Source organism: Hydra vulgaris, chromosome 01, assembly GCF_038396675.1.
Source record: "Hydra vulgaris chromosome 01, alternate assembly HydraT2T_AEP".
In the NCBI taxonomy this organism is placed as follows: domain Eukaryota; kingdom Metazoa; phylum Cnidaria; class Hydrozoa; order Anthoathecata; family Hydridae; genus Hydra; species Hydra vulgaris.
This window is the reverse complement of record NC_088920.1, coordinates 71,522,793-71,540,121: the sequence shown is the minus strand read 5'-3', so window position 1 is coordinate 71,540,121 and position 17,329 is coordinate 71,522,793. Positions and strand designations below refer to the sequence as shown.

Sequence of the window (17,329 nt, the reverse complement as noted above, 5' to 3'; positions counted from 1 at the left end):
GTTCGAAATAAAAATTGAGGAGTACTTTTTTTTAAATGTTTTTCTACTTTCACATTTATTTCGTGTACATCAGATCCTAAGAGATTTTATGCATATGTGAACAACAAACTTGAAGCTGTGAGTGATAACCTTTAAGATATTACGAATTTGTTAAAGAAAAATTTTCAATCTGTATTTACTGAAGACGATAACAAAGCCTTACCGAATGTTGATCCGGCTACTCATAATCAATGTGAAAATGATATAAACAAAATAATCAGTTTAAAAGAAATTTTTATACAATTAAAATCATTGGATAAATATAAATCCTGCGGGAACGATGGAGTCCATCCGTATGTATGTATGTGAGTACCTGTTCTTTTAGTCTGAGTATTCCTATTGAACATATTTTTAAGCCATCTCTTAAATCGGGAGTGTTACCAAAAGCATGGAAAGTTCAAACATAGTTCCAATTTTTAAAAATCGCGATAAGCTAGAACCTTCCAACTATAAACCTGTTTCTCTTTTGTCAGTTATATACAAAATTTAAAAAAATATATTTAAAAAAAAAAACCATCATCGGCATCTTTTAGATAATAATTTGATAAATAAGAATCAACATGGTTTTCTACCAGGTAAATCTTGCTTTACAAATTTACTTGAAAGTCAAGATATTGTAACTCTGGCAGTGATCAAGATTATCCCATTGATATCCTATTTACTGACTTTTCTAAAGCTTTTGAGAGAGTTCACTATAGAAAAATTATATTAAAAATTGAAATGTACGGTATAAAGGGAATCGTTCTTAAGTGGGTTTAGTCTTTTTTATCAAATAGAAGGCAAAGAGTTGTTATTGAAGACATTGCTTCTACGTGGCTTGGTGGTTTAAGTGGTGTACCGAAAGGCACTGTACTTGGACCAATCTTGTTTATATTGTTTTAATTTATATCAATGGTCTTCCGGTTAAACTAAAAAATAAGATTGCAAAGTTTTCCACATAATCCGTGATAAAAGTAGTAATAATCTACAGGATTAAATAAATTATATTGTTAATTGGTGCAATGACTGGAGTATGCAACTAAATATAGAAAAATTTAAAATAATGCAACTAAATATAGAAAAATGTAAAATAATGCATGTCAATAAAAGTAAGAAATTATATAAAAATATCAATAAATATTACATTTCTGATTATCAATTGAGTACGGTGGATTGTGTAAATGATCTTGGTGTCATGTTTAAAAGCAATCTGAAATATGATCATCATATAGCTGGGTGTGTTTCTAAAGCAAATAGAATTTTAGGTCTTATCCGACACACATTTTCATTTTTAAATGCTGATATACTTAAGTTGTTATATATTTCGCCAGTACGCCCTCATCTAGAATATGCGCCTTCTATTTGGAATCCATTTTTAAAAAAAGTCATTAATCTTATTGAAGGAGTACAACATAGAGCAACAAGAATAATTCCAGGATATCCAGAGCTTCTATACGAGGAAAGATTAAATAGACTTAATCTAACAACCACATCAATGAGAAGAGAAAGAAGCGACTTAATTAACTTTTTCCAATATCTTAATTATTCTTATCAGCTAAATACTATCTTCCCTAAAAAATTTTTGTCGACCAACTGGACCAGTCTTGATGAACTTTATTATGTGAATTAAAATTACAAATTGTAGTTTTTAAATTTGCTGCTAAAGTGAATTACCACTCAGTGAGCATTTGCTCACCGCAGCAATTAAATAAATAAATATATAAATAATGCATCAAATACTTAGCTAATATAATGAAAGAGTTTATGTAAACTGATTACTGAATTACACTATAAATATTTAATGTTTAAAATTGGTTTCTTTTTTTTTTGTATATTCTTGTATTTATTTTAAATACATGTTGTTACATATTACACAAAAATCATACTTATTACATGGTTAGTTTATTTCCTTGCTGTTAATTTTGTTTTTGTCATTTAGTTATTAAATTCTTAAATTATATCATTTTTTATTTTAATTCCACTATTTTTATTTGAATTGTTACTAGTACTGCTATTATAGGAGTTACTGTTTTTATCTGCTAAATCTTCTATTATTTATATTTTTATAGCTCTAACATTACCAATATTAATTGTTTTTATTATTATAATGATATTTACCAAAAATTTGTACTTCGTTTTAACTTCTCAAGAAGCATACTCTAGCTTTGCTGAGCTTCTTGAGAAGTTAAAACGAAGTATTTTACCTGACCTTAAATTACACGATTTTAAAATACTTTAAAATTTATTAAAAGTTGCATTGTTGCTATGAAAATATTGATCACTTCGTGAAATGATTGACTTACCAGGATAGGATGAGTTTGCAAATGGAAAATCTGAAACTGTTGTCGATTTCAATTTTGGTGTTATAAGTGGTTCTAAGATTTAATTTTCTTTTAGCTTAGTAAGAGTGTTACTAAAGCTATTCGCAATGAAATCAACATTTCTTTCTTCACCTGGATTGACCAAATATGCAAGCTGCTTATCAGGAACAACAATTTCTGCTTCTAAAATAAAGGGTTTTTTTGTAGCAAACTGTAAACTGCGTTATCTTCTTCAGTACCATTTTGTAACTGTTCTAGAGAGTAGCAACCTTTCCAGCATCCATAGAAGCATCGAAGTCTGAAAAATTATTTTCTTGAACAATTGATGATTGGAATTCCTAAGAAAACACTAAATAATACTATTGAAATGGAAGTTAGTAAATTTTATACTTCATTCGGAATTTTTATCAATTTGTACATAAAATATGAGCAACAAAGTTGCTAACTATAGTTTTAAATAATGATTTTTATTGTATAGTAGTATTAGCAAAAATAAAATAGTCTAATACTAACCAAAGAACAATTGATTTCAGTAACTTCTGTTTCTTTTGTTAATGCTTGATTTTGATGTTCAGATATATTTTTTGACATGTTGTTGAGAACTAAACGTTTCAGTGCACACCAGGTCACAAACTTGTTGTCGCAAGCAAGATCAAAGCCTTTTTCAAGCAGATAGTTGTAGGTTGTCAACAGAGCAAGATTTATTTCAGTTTCCATTATTTGTAAGCATTATTATGTATCCTGAGTCATGACATTATTAACATTGATAAGAAGTCCACCATCTGCTGCACTCTCATGTACATTCAGATTTTTATTCTCGTTTATGCCAATCAATGATTAACCGGTACCATTGTGCAAAACTTTTTCAACACCTTGATCATTATTTGCACCAAGTATTGAAATGTTATCAACGGTTGAAATTGCTGAAATATCCTCAACTGGGTGTAGATAGTTTGGCAAATATGCATCACTAGGAATAGCCTGAGGATTAAATGGATAAATTTCACACGACTTGAACCCAGATGTAATGTTACTAGGAGTCATTGCTTTTTTCCAAGCTGTTTTCCAATTATTTTTTAATTAGTTTCCTTAATAAACTAAGGAAGTTTCCTTAAAAAACTAAGGAAGCGTATTGTTTTGAAGGCAATGAAATATACATTAACGTGGATATCATCAATTTTTGTCAAGCAATTATCAACTAAATTTGGGGTTCAATTTTACGATAATGCCAATGTTGAATTATGGGTAATTAATTTATAAAATAATTTCCTCAATAGTATATAGAATAAAAATAGGGGAGAACCCTAATGAATGGGACGATTATTGAATAGGACAAAATCAAATTCGCATAGAAGCATCAAAGGTTGGATATCCAAACTTCTGTGGTAAGAAGTATTAGATACAACCATTCAACAGAACAAGTCATTATTCTTATTATGGCTTAAACATAATAGCATTGGATGCTAATGTGTTTTGAAAAGAAAAAAGTAATTCTAAAAAATGACTTTGTTTTTCCAATTTTGCAGCGATTTCGGAAGTTTTGGAAAATAAAAATCCATTTTTTAATACCCAGTTGCCTCTAGTTTTAATATTTTAAACCCATTTGCGTATAGCAAATGCTGTTTTTAGTCTGGCCCACCATTTGTGGATTAAGGGTAAAGCTTATTGAATGGGACAAAGTAATGATTATTGAATGAGACTTGTTCAAAAAAACGACCGTTTGTGTAGTGAAAAAAGATATTTCGGCAATTTGGTTGTGGTCACTCATATATTAATTTATTTAACGTTTATTTTATTACCAATACTCTTGTTTTAAACAAATGTGACCAATGCTTTTTATAAAATTATATTAAAATTCCATCGTCGTGAAAATTTAAAAAAGGTATCAAGAAAAATATGTTCTTTCATATTCTTTAAACTCGAGTTCATGAATTTAAGAAATCTTTATTTAAGATTTATTTTAAATATTTCCATGAATTTAAAAAAACTTTATTTAAGAAAATCTATTTTGAATAATTAATTAAAGAAAAATAATAAAAACTTTCTTTTAAAAGTTTTGACAAACATTTAAGATTTTGTGGATTTTTTAATGGTTCGTTAAAATGTGAAAAACTGTTAAACGAACTGTTGTGACACTACATATATATTTAAAAAACACACACACACACACACACACACACACACACACACACACACACACACACACACACACACACACACACACACACACACACACACACACACATATATATATAAATATATATATATATATATATATATATATATATATATATATATATATATATATATATATATATATATATACATATATATATATATATATATATATATATATATATATATATATATATATATATATATATATATATATATATATATATATATATATATATATATATATATATATATATATATATATATATATATATATATATATATATATATATATATATATATATATATATATATATATATATATATATATATATATATATATATATATATATATATATATATATATATATATATCAGGCAACCAAAAAAGTTCGTGCAGGTTTGCAGATCCATAAATAAATACACATAAAAATAGTTTTAATAAAGTTTATTCTGAAAAATAGTCTCCTTCCGCAAGAATAACTTTCTCCCATCGTGAAACAAGCTGGTATATTCCATTTTTATAAAACTCTTGAGTTTGGTAGCTAAAAAATTAAATCAATTCATTTTCGAGATCTTCTCTATTTTGAAACTGTTGATTCCTCATATGATTATCCAGGGCCAAAAACAGTCGCTTGGTGCAAGGTCTGATGAATACGGAAGGTGAGGTAGAATCTCCCATTGCAAACGTGCTAGAGTTTCCCGCGTGATTTTTGCGGTGTGTGGTCTGGTATTGTCCTGGTGGAATACAACACCTTTTCTGTTTGCCAAAGCTGCTTGTTTTTGGTAAAGAGCAACCGAAACTCTGTCCAATTGAACTCAGCATTAATGGTAATTATCTCAGCAGTAATGGTTTGTCTACTTGGCAGCAACTCATAGTGAACGATACCTGCTGTAGTCCACCATACACACATTAAAACCTTTTGTTGGTGAATGCTTGGTTTAGGAGTCATTGGTACTGGATCGTTACTGGCTAGCCAATTGTATGTTCGTTTTTTGTTGCAGTACATAATCCATTTTTCGTCGCACGTTAACATTAGGTCAAAAAATGGCACTAAATTGTGGCGGGAAAGCAATGAAGAACAAATGGTTAGGCGCTGTAGCTTGTTTGTTTCACTCAACTCATAAAGTACCCATTTGCTCAACTTCCAACGTATTCCAAGTTAGTGCAAATCTAAACGAATAGTTTTATCACTCACATTAAATCTTTAGGCAAGGTCCTGACATGTTTGACTGGAGTCCTGCTCGATTGCCAGCTTGATATCCTTGTTGTTTACGATGGATGGTCTTGCAGATTTTGGTTCATCTTCAAGGTTTTTATTTCCAGAAGAAAATTTTTTAAACCACTTTTGACCCGTCCGTTCTGCTATGGTACCTTCCCCAAAAGCAGCGCATGTCTTACGACAAGCTTCTGCAGCTTTGGTTCCAATTTTAACTCATAAAGTAAACAGGCGCGAACTATCGCATCTGACACAGCCATACTCCACTTAAGACTTTTAAATTTAAAACGCACTAATAAAACTTATGAAACACACTGATTGATTCTACTTAAAACAAGCTTTAATTTATAAGCAAAATCATCCCCCCCACACACACACACACAACCAGTTTTCTTAATACATTTCTTAGAAATAGGCAATTAGAATAAACCGCACAAACTTTTTTGGTTGCCTGATATATTTATATATATATATATATATATATATATATATATATATATATATATATATATATATATATATATATATATATATATATATATATATATATATATATATATATATATATATATATATATATATATATATATATATATATATATATATATATATATATATATATATATATATATATATATATATATATATTTGTATATTTTTTTATTCAAGTACATATTTCCAAATCTCATATTATATTATATGAGATTTACATACATTTGATCTTTGTAAAGTTGTAAATTTTATTTTGATGAAACCAAACACAAAATTAATACGAAAAAATTCTTTAGATGTTAAAGATGCAGTCAAAGGTGTATTTAAGGGTATGTCTATTCGAGATGCAGCTAACAAATATAGTTTATTAAAATCTGCAGTAGGTAGGGCTGTTAAAGTGGCAAGATGTCAAAATCTGCCTTAAAACTATAAACACGTCACAAGATTTAGCAGGGGTTGATAGCCGGGGTTTGAGATAAGTTTATAATTCTTTATATGTTATAATTTTATGCTCACATTTACTATTTATTAAATTCTGGCATATATTTATGCTAATATTCAATAAATAGAGACAGATACAGTAAAAGGATGCAACTTGTTGAATAAGAAGCCAAACAAGAATGATTTTTAGTTTTCTTTTAATAGAGATGATGGCTCGTTTGAGCATTGGCCATGATTAGAGAAACAGCATAAAAGAGGAAAGCTAAAGCCTGATGATGATGATCATGATGATCATGATGATGATGATCATGATCATGATGATCATGATCATGTAGATCATAATGATGTTTATAAATGCATATATATACAAAATCAAACAAAAATTTTATAATAAAAAAATGTATTTTATAAATGTTTATGCAGCCCCAGTCACAAACCCGGCCCCAGACCCAGTTATTCTATCAGACCTGGCCCCAGTCAAATATTAACTCCGGTCATTTACTAATATAGTATAATAAAAAACGTATATGTATACATAAATATATTGATAATAATATATGTATATAAAATCACATTAACATAACACTACATATAAAAACAGTCAGATGATTGAGGCTTGATTTTTTGACAATAAGGTGAATTGATATGTAAGTATTTATCTAGACCAACCATTTGAGACTTTGTGAATCAAAGATATTAACCATTTACACTAAGTTTTGAAGATGAAATAGCCATGTTCAAATAAGTCTTACAAAGACCAGGCATATTAGGTGAATTCTGCATGAGGTAATGTTTAACAGATAAAAGTTACAATGAAGACCACAAGTATTTAAGGGTGGCCACTGGTCATTGAAGTCATGGAAATGTCATGGATTTTCATTTGGTAATTGAAAAAGGAATTCCTAAATTGAAAGTAATGGGAAATTTATGGAACTCTTTAAAACAATCTTTTTTCTTTTTTTTACTATTGATATTTTTAAGAAAATTTGCAAAAAAAGTACTAGTATAAGTCTAGTTTAAGACCTATTTAATAAAATCTTAATAGATATTATTGATGTGTAAGTTATAGATTATTATTTTATTGCAACCAGTATAGTAACAGTAATAACCTATAGGTTTTATCATGCATTAAATAAAGGTGGAGAGGTTAAGGTCATTGCTCTTGACATTTCGAAAGCTTTTGATAAAGTTTGGAAATGGTCTTCTTCATAAGCTTTCTTCTTATGGTGTATCTGGCAACATCTTTAAGATTATTGAATCCAACCTTTCCAATCGTAGCATAAAAGTTATCCTCGATGGACATTACTCTTCCTCTTATTCTGTAACTTCAGGGGTTCCTCAAGGTTCTATCCTTGGCCCTATACACTTTTTAATTTACATCAACGATCTTCCAGATATTCTCACATCTAAGGTGGCATTGTTTGCTGATGCTACCATTTATTCTTGTCGTGATAAGAAACCAACACTCTGTGATTGCTTGGAGGGGGCATTTAAGCTTGAAAAGATCTCACTTCTGCTACAGCATGGGGCTCCCAGTGGCTGGTGAACTTCAATACAGATAAAACTCAATTTTTTTCAGCCAATCGTTATCGCAATAATTTAGATCTTCCTATATTTATGAACGGTGATGTACTCGATAAGTCACCTACTCTTCATCTTCTAGGATTAACTCTTACTTCCAATCTTTCTTGGAAACCATATATCAAATCGGTTGCAAAATTAGCATCTGCTAAGGTTGCATCTCTTTATCGAGCTCGCCACTTTCTTACTCTGGATTCTATTCTCTATCTCTATAAATCTCAAATCCGGCCTTGTATGGAATACTGTTGCCATATCTGGGGCGGATCTTCTAATGATGCCCTTTCTCTTTTAGACAAGGTGCAAAATCGCATTGTAAACACGGTTGGACCTGCTCTTGCAGCCAACCTCCAACCATTGTCACATCGTCGTAATATTGCTTCTCTTTCTCTTTTCTACAAATGCTATAATGGGCACTGCTCTAAAGAGCTAGCGTCTCTTGTGCCATCATGAAAATTCATTCTTGTGATACTCGTCATTCAATTAAGTGTCATCCTTTTTCTGTGACTGTTCCTAAGTGCTCCAAAAACACTTATTCGTCTAGTTTTTTCCTCGGACATCAGCTCTTCGGAATTCGCTTCCTTTATCTTTTTTTCCTGATTCATATAATTTTCAATCCTTTAAGTCGTCTATCAATTGTTATTCTTGCTCTACAATCTTCATCTTTTCTCTTTCAGTAACTTTCAACTTTAATTAGTGGCTGCTTGCAGCCTTGTTGGAAGCGAAGATGTTTAAAAATATACATATACCAGTTACCAATAAATATATATATATCAGTTACCAATAACATATTTGTGATCATATTTTATTTTCATAAATTAAACAAACGTCATTAAAACTTTACATTATTGAATTAACAATAAGCAAAATATCTTATTAATAAAATATTTACATCAAAATAAATTGTGCACTTTTTAAACTATTATGACAAAAATCAATTTTTATATTTAAAAGTAATTTATATATTTAATTCCTTAAGATAAAGCTTGAAACAAATTTAACTAATTTTTAACAACAACAACAAAAATTATTAAACAAACTGTTTCTTTAACAAAAAAAAACTATTAGTTTACAATTGCAGTTAAATGCTTTTACTTACGACCTTATTTCTTCTAAATAAATGTCACGTTAAGGACATCAAAAGATAATTTAAAATATTCTAAACAATAAGTTTTTGGGTAGCACAAAACTGCTGAATGTGAAGGCAAATTGCCTTTTCGCAGGCAAAATGCGAGCTGCGTAACGCTTCTTAACCAGGTCTGTGTGTATATATATATATATATATATACATACAACCCTTGGAATTAGGAAAATTGAGATTGGCAATAATTTGCCAACCTCAAACACTTTTAGGTTGGCATCGCCAACTTCTCTCAACCCTAATTACTAGGGTTGATATATATATATATGTATACACACACACACACACACACACACACACACACACACACACACACACACACACACACACACACACACACACACAGATGATAAAATAGAATTAGCCTCACCTTTTTTTTTGTTCTAATTTTAAATGGCACTGAAACAATTAATAAATTTACTTTATTTCTCATTATCATCTAATACAATTAAAAAATTAATAAATTGGTATGTTTAATTAATTAAAAATGGAAAAAAATTAAAGCATTCAATTTTTGGAGTAAATATAATAAGCCTCATTTACGTTATATACGAGAAAATACAAAAATATCTTGTTTTATGCTTATTTAATATTTATTATATCTCCTAAATTATTAATTGCTTCAAATATGCAGCTTTAAATACTAGTCACTATATTTTAGATAGCTATTGCAAGATTTGAAATATGGATTGCAGCATTGTCTTATTGAAAAGTGAAATTCCGATTTCGCAGTTTTTGTTTAATTTACAAGTAATGATAAATAAGTCACAATCTGTATCACCAGATCAAAATATAGAATTTAACTGAAAATAATTATTGATGAGGCTTATTCTATTTGTTACCGCAAATAGCAAGTATTATATACTTTTTGGTTTTATCAAATGTACCGCAATTTAATTATGCTATATTATAATCTAAAAAGTTTGTAACAATAGTTATATTGTGTGGATACAAAATATGATCCACACAACTTTGCTTACAGATATACAAAATATTGGATTAGAACATGGTGAGGGTGAAATATATTTTCTCCACTGTATGTATATATATATATATATATATATATATATATATATATATATATATGTATATATATGTGTGTGTGTGTGTGTGTGTGTGTGTGTGTGTGTGTGTGTGTGTGTGTGTGTGTGTGTGTATATGTATATATATGTATATATATATATATATATATATATATATATATATATATATATATATATATATATATATATATATATATATATATATATCTATGTGTATATATATATATATATGTGAGTGTATATATATATATTTATGTATATTTAACTATATATATATATATATATATATATATATATATATATATATATATATATATATATATATATAGTTAAAACTAAATAATTATTAGTATATATTTCAATTACATTACTTAAAGTTTCACGCAATAGCGATCATCAGATGTAACAACAACAAAAAGTAACGACAAAAATTATATGCAAAAAATGCTATGGAGTGTCCACCTTGATGAAAATAAATTTTTTAATTAGAAATTTATTTTCATGGCGGCATTTTGACACAAACTCGGTTCGTTTGTTAAGCAAATTTAATGGTGATGTGATAATGTGGTATTTTTCTGTCAAGCAAAAATTGCAAAATTTACCACCAGGTTTGAATGGCTTCGCTTGATCGAGAATATTCCATTTTAATATAGGTTCTAAACCTTTATTTTTGTATTCCCACACAAATTTTGAAAGTTCGGTGGAGTTGGCCTTACTTTATGTTTATACCATCTGTCTTTGAAGGTTTTCTCAGTAAGTCCAATGTAATATATATCTTTTCTTCTTCTTGGTGAGTTTTTACGTTACAAATATAAATAAGATTTTTTGTAAGGTATTTTCCGTTGAGTGGGCATGAGGTGGTTTGTCAACAATTGCATAATTGATTGGCATTTTCATGAGATTTAAATAATATCTTTTTATTATGAGAAGTAATAATACTCTTGATGCTTGGAAGGCAGCTATAACTAACCTTTAAGTTGTTTCGATTAAAAGTTTGTGAAATTTGTGGCCTTAAGGGAAACATTTATCAATTTTACTCAAAAATGTTTTGGCTATGTTTTTTCTGACGTTGAGCGAATAAGGCGGGTTCAACCAGATAATGTTTCTTTTTCAAGATTTTATATTATATTTCTGGATATTTGAAATGAAATTGATCTTATCTTTGAATCCACAAGAATTGAGAGCATTATTATAAAATGGTGTGGCTCTATCAAAAGCTTCTTTGCTTGAAGATATATTACTGATGCGATTAGAGATCATTTTTGGTATCGATTTAATAATGCTTAGTGGATGATTAGAATTGTTAATGTATAAAGGATTATCTCCTGGTTTTCTATAAGGTTTAAAGAGTTCTTAAAAAGTTTAAATGTGATATCTAGAAAATTTATGGTTTTTAAGTTTGGTCTGATAGTGATGTTAAGATTAAAATTGTCTTTAAAAATTTTTAATAGATTTTTCTTTATTTTTTTCGATTAAGGACCACTGATATTATAGAAGCAGGAAAGACCATCATCTCTATATAGACCGGTAGTATTAAGTCCATATTCTTTGGCAATAGTGTATAAGATATAGAGGCCAACTAGTTGGACAATCGGCTCCATCAAAACTACCCATGGTGACATCGAAATTAGGGTCCGCCGACGACTTTTTAATCCACATATTATTTTCTGAAAAAAGTAAAGATTTCCTGGTGTGGTAAATAATTTCGATTGATTTATCAGAAATTTTGGTGAACTGTTTTGCATGGTTTATATACTTTTAGAAGTTGTTTCGAAATTGAAGAGTAAAACTTGTCAATACCGTACTGAATGAAAGTACATTTATTTTTTTCGGGTATGGATTTGAACCATTTTATGATGTCATTTGTGCTGTACCTTTGGTGTACGTAGGTGGCATTCCTAACTTTACTATTGATATCATCTAATAAAGTTTTACTTACTTTTCCGAGTTCAGGTTTAGCTGGATTTATTAATCGGCACTGTGTATTGTTGGGGAAATTATCCTTATGATCTTTTAAGATAATGAATGCTGTATTCATGGCTAGACGCTCTAGCCTATCATTTATGCCCAAGTCTTTTGCTGTGGTTTTAATGTCTGTTAATGATGTTATATTGTGTGATATCAGGTTTTTTATAGGTTTTAATAATATTTTCAGTGTAAAGTTTATGATACGAAGGTTTATCTAGCTCATACAGGTTTCTTGATTTATCAGCAAAGACAAAAACATTACTTGAAGATTTTATTTTTACTATGTCAGTTTGCAATTGCTTTTGAAAATTATTTTGAATTGTAGAAAATGAATATTTTTAATTAGCTTAATTAAATCGTTTTCAAAACTTACTAAATTAGGATGTTGCGGTGGAGATTTTCTCAATTTGAGATCGAAATTATAGACAGACTCTTTATTAGGATTATTTTCGTACATCAAGCTTTCCATCTCATTCGCTTTATTAGTGATGCGACTTTCTCCGTTAGACATTCTAAGTATTGGTTTTTAGATGGTAATGGTAGGTTCTTTAATCAATTTTCAAGTTTTTTTCAAGTCAAGACTCACTCTCCTTTAATTACTGCAATAAATTATTGCTTTTTTGATTTGACTTCAAAATTTGAAAAAGTGATTCTCTGACACAATGATCCCACTATTTTTTCTATTGGTCCATTATTCTCAGACTACTAAACCCCTCTCATTTTATTTATTTGACATTCTTGTCGCAGTCTTATAAGAGTATTCTCCAGAGCTCTCTTTAATACTCTTTAAATGATTTTAGGAATTGTGTTAATATTTCACTACTCTGCTCTGCTCTACTAACTATATAACACTCTGTATTGAGCACTCTTACTGGATATATATATATATATATATATATATTTATATTTATATTTATATTTATATATATATATATATATATATATATATATATATATATATATATATATATATATATATATATATATATATATATATATATATATATATATAAAACTCTCAGAATTAGGAAAATTAAGGTCGGCAATAAATTGCTGACCTCAAACTGTTAGAGGTTGGCGTCAGGTTGGCAAAAAACATTGAAACAAGGTGCCAAACCTAATTACGAGGGCTGTATGTATGTGTGTGTATATATATATATATATATATATATATATATATATATATATATATATACATACATACATACATACATACATACATACATACATACATACATACATACATACATACATACATACATACATACATACATACATACATACATAATTAAATATGGTTAGAAATTTCTTGCCATTTAAAATCATTAAACATCACTAATGTTATTAAATTAAATTATCACTTATATATATTAAATATCACTGATATATATTTCTTATTCTTATTTCTTATTCACTTATATATATTTCTTTCACATATTTGACAACTTCCAATCAAAATTTCCTCTTTTTCATATACTTCATCAAAGGTGGCAAACTATTAAACATTTTAATTCCTTTGCAGAGTGTGATAGTCTCTAGATTAGTTTTATTTTGTAGTACAACCATATTTTCTAATTGTGTAATATCATTATGTAAGAATGTAAGAACTCTTACTATAATGATTTATTTGATTGATGGCCAATACAATTTATTAGGCATAGTAACACTACATGTTCACCATTTGATGATTGATCTCATTGCTTTGGTTTGCAGCAGTTAAAGTATTTGAAGATTCCCTTCATTTGTTCCTAAATAAGAGAAACGCAGCACTGAAAGTGTGGTGCAATTATTGTGTTGAAAACCTGTACTTTAGTCGAATAATATATCTAGCTATTCAACACAGTTAACCAGTTTTTTTGGATTTTTTTATTATTTTTTGCTATACAATTTGTTCTTTAAAATTCAATAAATCATCTAATACCACTCTTAGATATTTGACTTTATCACAGAATGATATCTTTAACAGTATGTGTGAAAATAGTATAAATTGATAAAACATGTTATTATTAAAAGTGATATTTGGGCTCATATTACAGCAGCCATTATCAAACTAAATTAACTAAGTTAACATTTAATTTATAGTTTTAGTACTATTGGTCAAAGATACTCCCAAGTTTTATGTTGTGTCAATCAAATGAAACATTTTATTCAAGAGTATGTGTCTTGTAGCAATTAGAATCAGTTTTTAATTTCCAAACAATGTGCCAGATTCATAATTAGGGCAAAGGGTAAATTAAGGGTCATTTAATCATTTTAGATGCACAAAACAAATTTTTTTTATTAATATACAATATTTTTTTATTAATATAATATTAATATATATTAATATATTTTTATTAATAATTACATTAATTTAGTTTTTCTATAAAAAAAGAAAAGAGTGTTTATAAAATCAGAAAAAAATAATAATGGTCAAAAATGAGGGAAAAGGTTAAAATTGAGGGGTCTAAGCCCATTTAAGGATTTTAAATGTCCATTATAAAGAACTATATATAAATTGAATTTGAAATAATTAAAACAAAAATTAAAACTACAAAAACATAAAATATTAACAATATTAATGTATATATGGTACATCCAAAAAAATTCAAATAATCTTTTATCCTTGTCTCGAGCAGCATGTAAAAGTTAACACTAGATTAAACTCTTCTTCAATTAAAAGTACAGAATCTTGATGATAAGTACACTCTTCTACATGTTTAAATCTATTCCATGTAGAATTAAATTTAAAATGAAGTGTTCACACTGTTTGGCAAACTGTCTTGGGTAGATAAAAAATATAGAAAATTTTTTTTAATACACCTTTACATCTCAGTTTTCTTAACTTACACTTATAGTTCAATGTATGGAAGACTTTGAAATAAAAAAATAAATTCTTAAAGTCAAACCCTTTTTTGGCTGAGTATAACTTGGCATTTACTAAATTATAAAACTTCTTATCTACCCATGATTCTTATCATTAATGTTTTTTAAACAGTTTGCATTCAGTTTGCTGGAAAGTTTGGAGACTTCATTCTAAAATTAAACCTACATGGAATAGATTTAAATATGTAAAAGAGTGTACTCAATAATCAAGAGTGACTCTGTAGCTACTTTTAATGAAAGAAGTGTTTAATTTAGCGTTAATTTTGGCATGTGCTCTATAGCAGGTTAAATAAATATTTGATTTTTGTTGGATTATGTACCATATATACATTCAAACTGTAAATATTTTTAAATGTTTTTGTCATTTCAAACAAATAAATAATTTTTTTTGTTTGTTTGCAATGGGCTTAATTAATGCTTAAATGGGCTTAGGCCCTTCAATATTACCTCTTGCCTGATCCTAATCAATTTTGTCCAATTTTATTAACACTCTTTTCTATTTTTATAGAACAAATACTCTTAATTTAAAAAAATTCTATGTGCATCTAAAATGCCTATATGGACTAAGACCCTCTTAATTTTACCCTTTTGCCCCAATTATGATTCTTAGCACTTTGTTTGAATTTTTAAAAACTCTTTTCTATTGTTACAAGACTCTTAAATAAAAAAAGTTTTATTGGAGTAACACAATGTAAAACCTGGCAGTCTCTTTGGCCACCAGTGTACAGAGTATGTTTTAATAATTTAGTTGGGTATATATACATCAGCTAGGTCCAGTGACATTTTGTGAAGCACTCTAATGGTGAAATATTTTTTATATGCATATAGATAAATATACATTTTTTTTTTTCTTTCTTTTTTTATAGATACATATGGAGGTATACATGTATGTTTAATTTTTTTTAGGCTTGATGGTGTTATTTACATTAGTGTTGAAGATCAAAAAAATTTGGGTTATGAAACAGTTAATCTATTAAAATATAGAGCATATACTCGCAAGAACATTGGCTATTTGTATGCGATTCAACATGGTGCTAAGTACATATATGACACTGACGATGACAATGTTCCCAATACAGGTAAAATTGACTTTGATATGACTTTAAAAAGAAAATATTTGGTCTACCATTCAAATCGTACCTTTTATAATGTTTTTGCCCATTTTGGTCAAAGTACATTGTGGCCCCGGGGTTATCCCTTGAGTTTTATAGGGGATCTTCCTATACGAACATATCGCAAGTGTTTAATAGATCTAATCATATGTCCAGCAGGGTGTTGTTAATGGAGATCCTGATCTTGATGCTATTCAAAGGTTAACTAGAAAAGATTCAAATGTTAAATTCAATATCAAGTTTGATGATAAACAAGAACCAGTTGTGTTACCTCATAAATCGTTTACTCCATATAACTCTCAAAATACTTTTCACAGCTATAATGCTTTTTGGGGCCTGCTTCTCCCTCAAACAACTGCATTTCGTGTCACTGATATTTGGAGATCGTACATCACTCAACGGTTGCTATGGGATATTGGTGGTCATCTTGCATATTATGGTCCTAATGCGTATCAAGATCGTACTGGACATGATTATCTGCTCATGATCCTTGATGAAAATGCACTTATATAATGATTGCTTAACATTAACAAACTTTTTGTTGCGTTGGAAAAGCAACAATAATTCGATACTCGCTCGTTATTTTGAACTCATTAAAGACTTATACAAGCAAAAAATACTTAAAATTAGAGATGTCCATATAGCTAAAGCTTGGGTTCGTTGCTTTTAAGTTTCGGATATCAAGCTCCTAACATTACAAAAACAAAAATGGAATGTTCAGAAGAAATATATCATATTTATCCTAATGAACAACCATCTAGTTTTCCAAGAACTGGTCTTAATTATGTTAATGTCAACTCGGTTGAAAAAAAACCCTAGTTTAATATATGTTGCTGTTTATAGATAATGATATATTTATGTTTATTTATGTGAATGTGTACATCTCAATAATTAAATTAGACTAAATGTCTGCAATTTTTTAATTTGAATCATGAATAAAAAATATTTTAATTTT

The 17,329-nt window shown here is 28.4% G+C and overlaps 1 protein-coding gene across 1 annotated transcript; it reads left to right on the top strand.

The window, feature by feature from the left end:
- Positions 1-16,109: 16,109 nt before the first annotated feature.
- On the top strand, positions 16,110-17,044 carry LOC136074692 (uncharacterized; the record flags this gene model as incomplete). Its single annotated transcript, XM_065787033.1, is given in 3 exon segments — positions 16,110-16,526; positions 16,528-16,878; positions 16,880-17,044. Coding segments are annotated over 3 exon segments (933 nt in total), but the record flags the coding sequence as incomplete, so codon positions are not given.
- Positions 17,045-17,329: the final 285 nt, after the last annotated feature.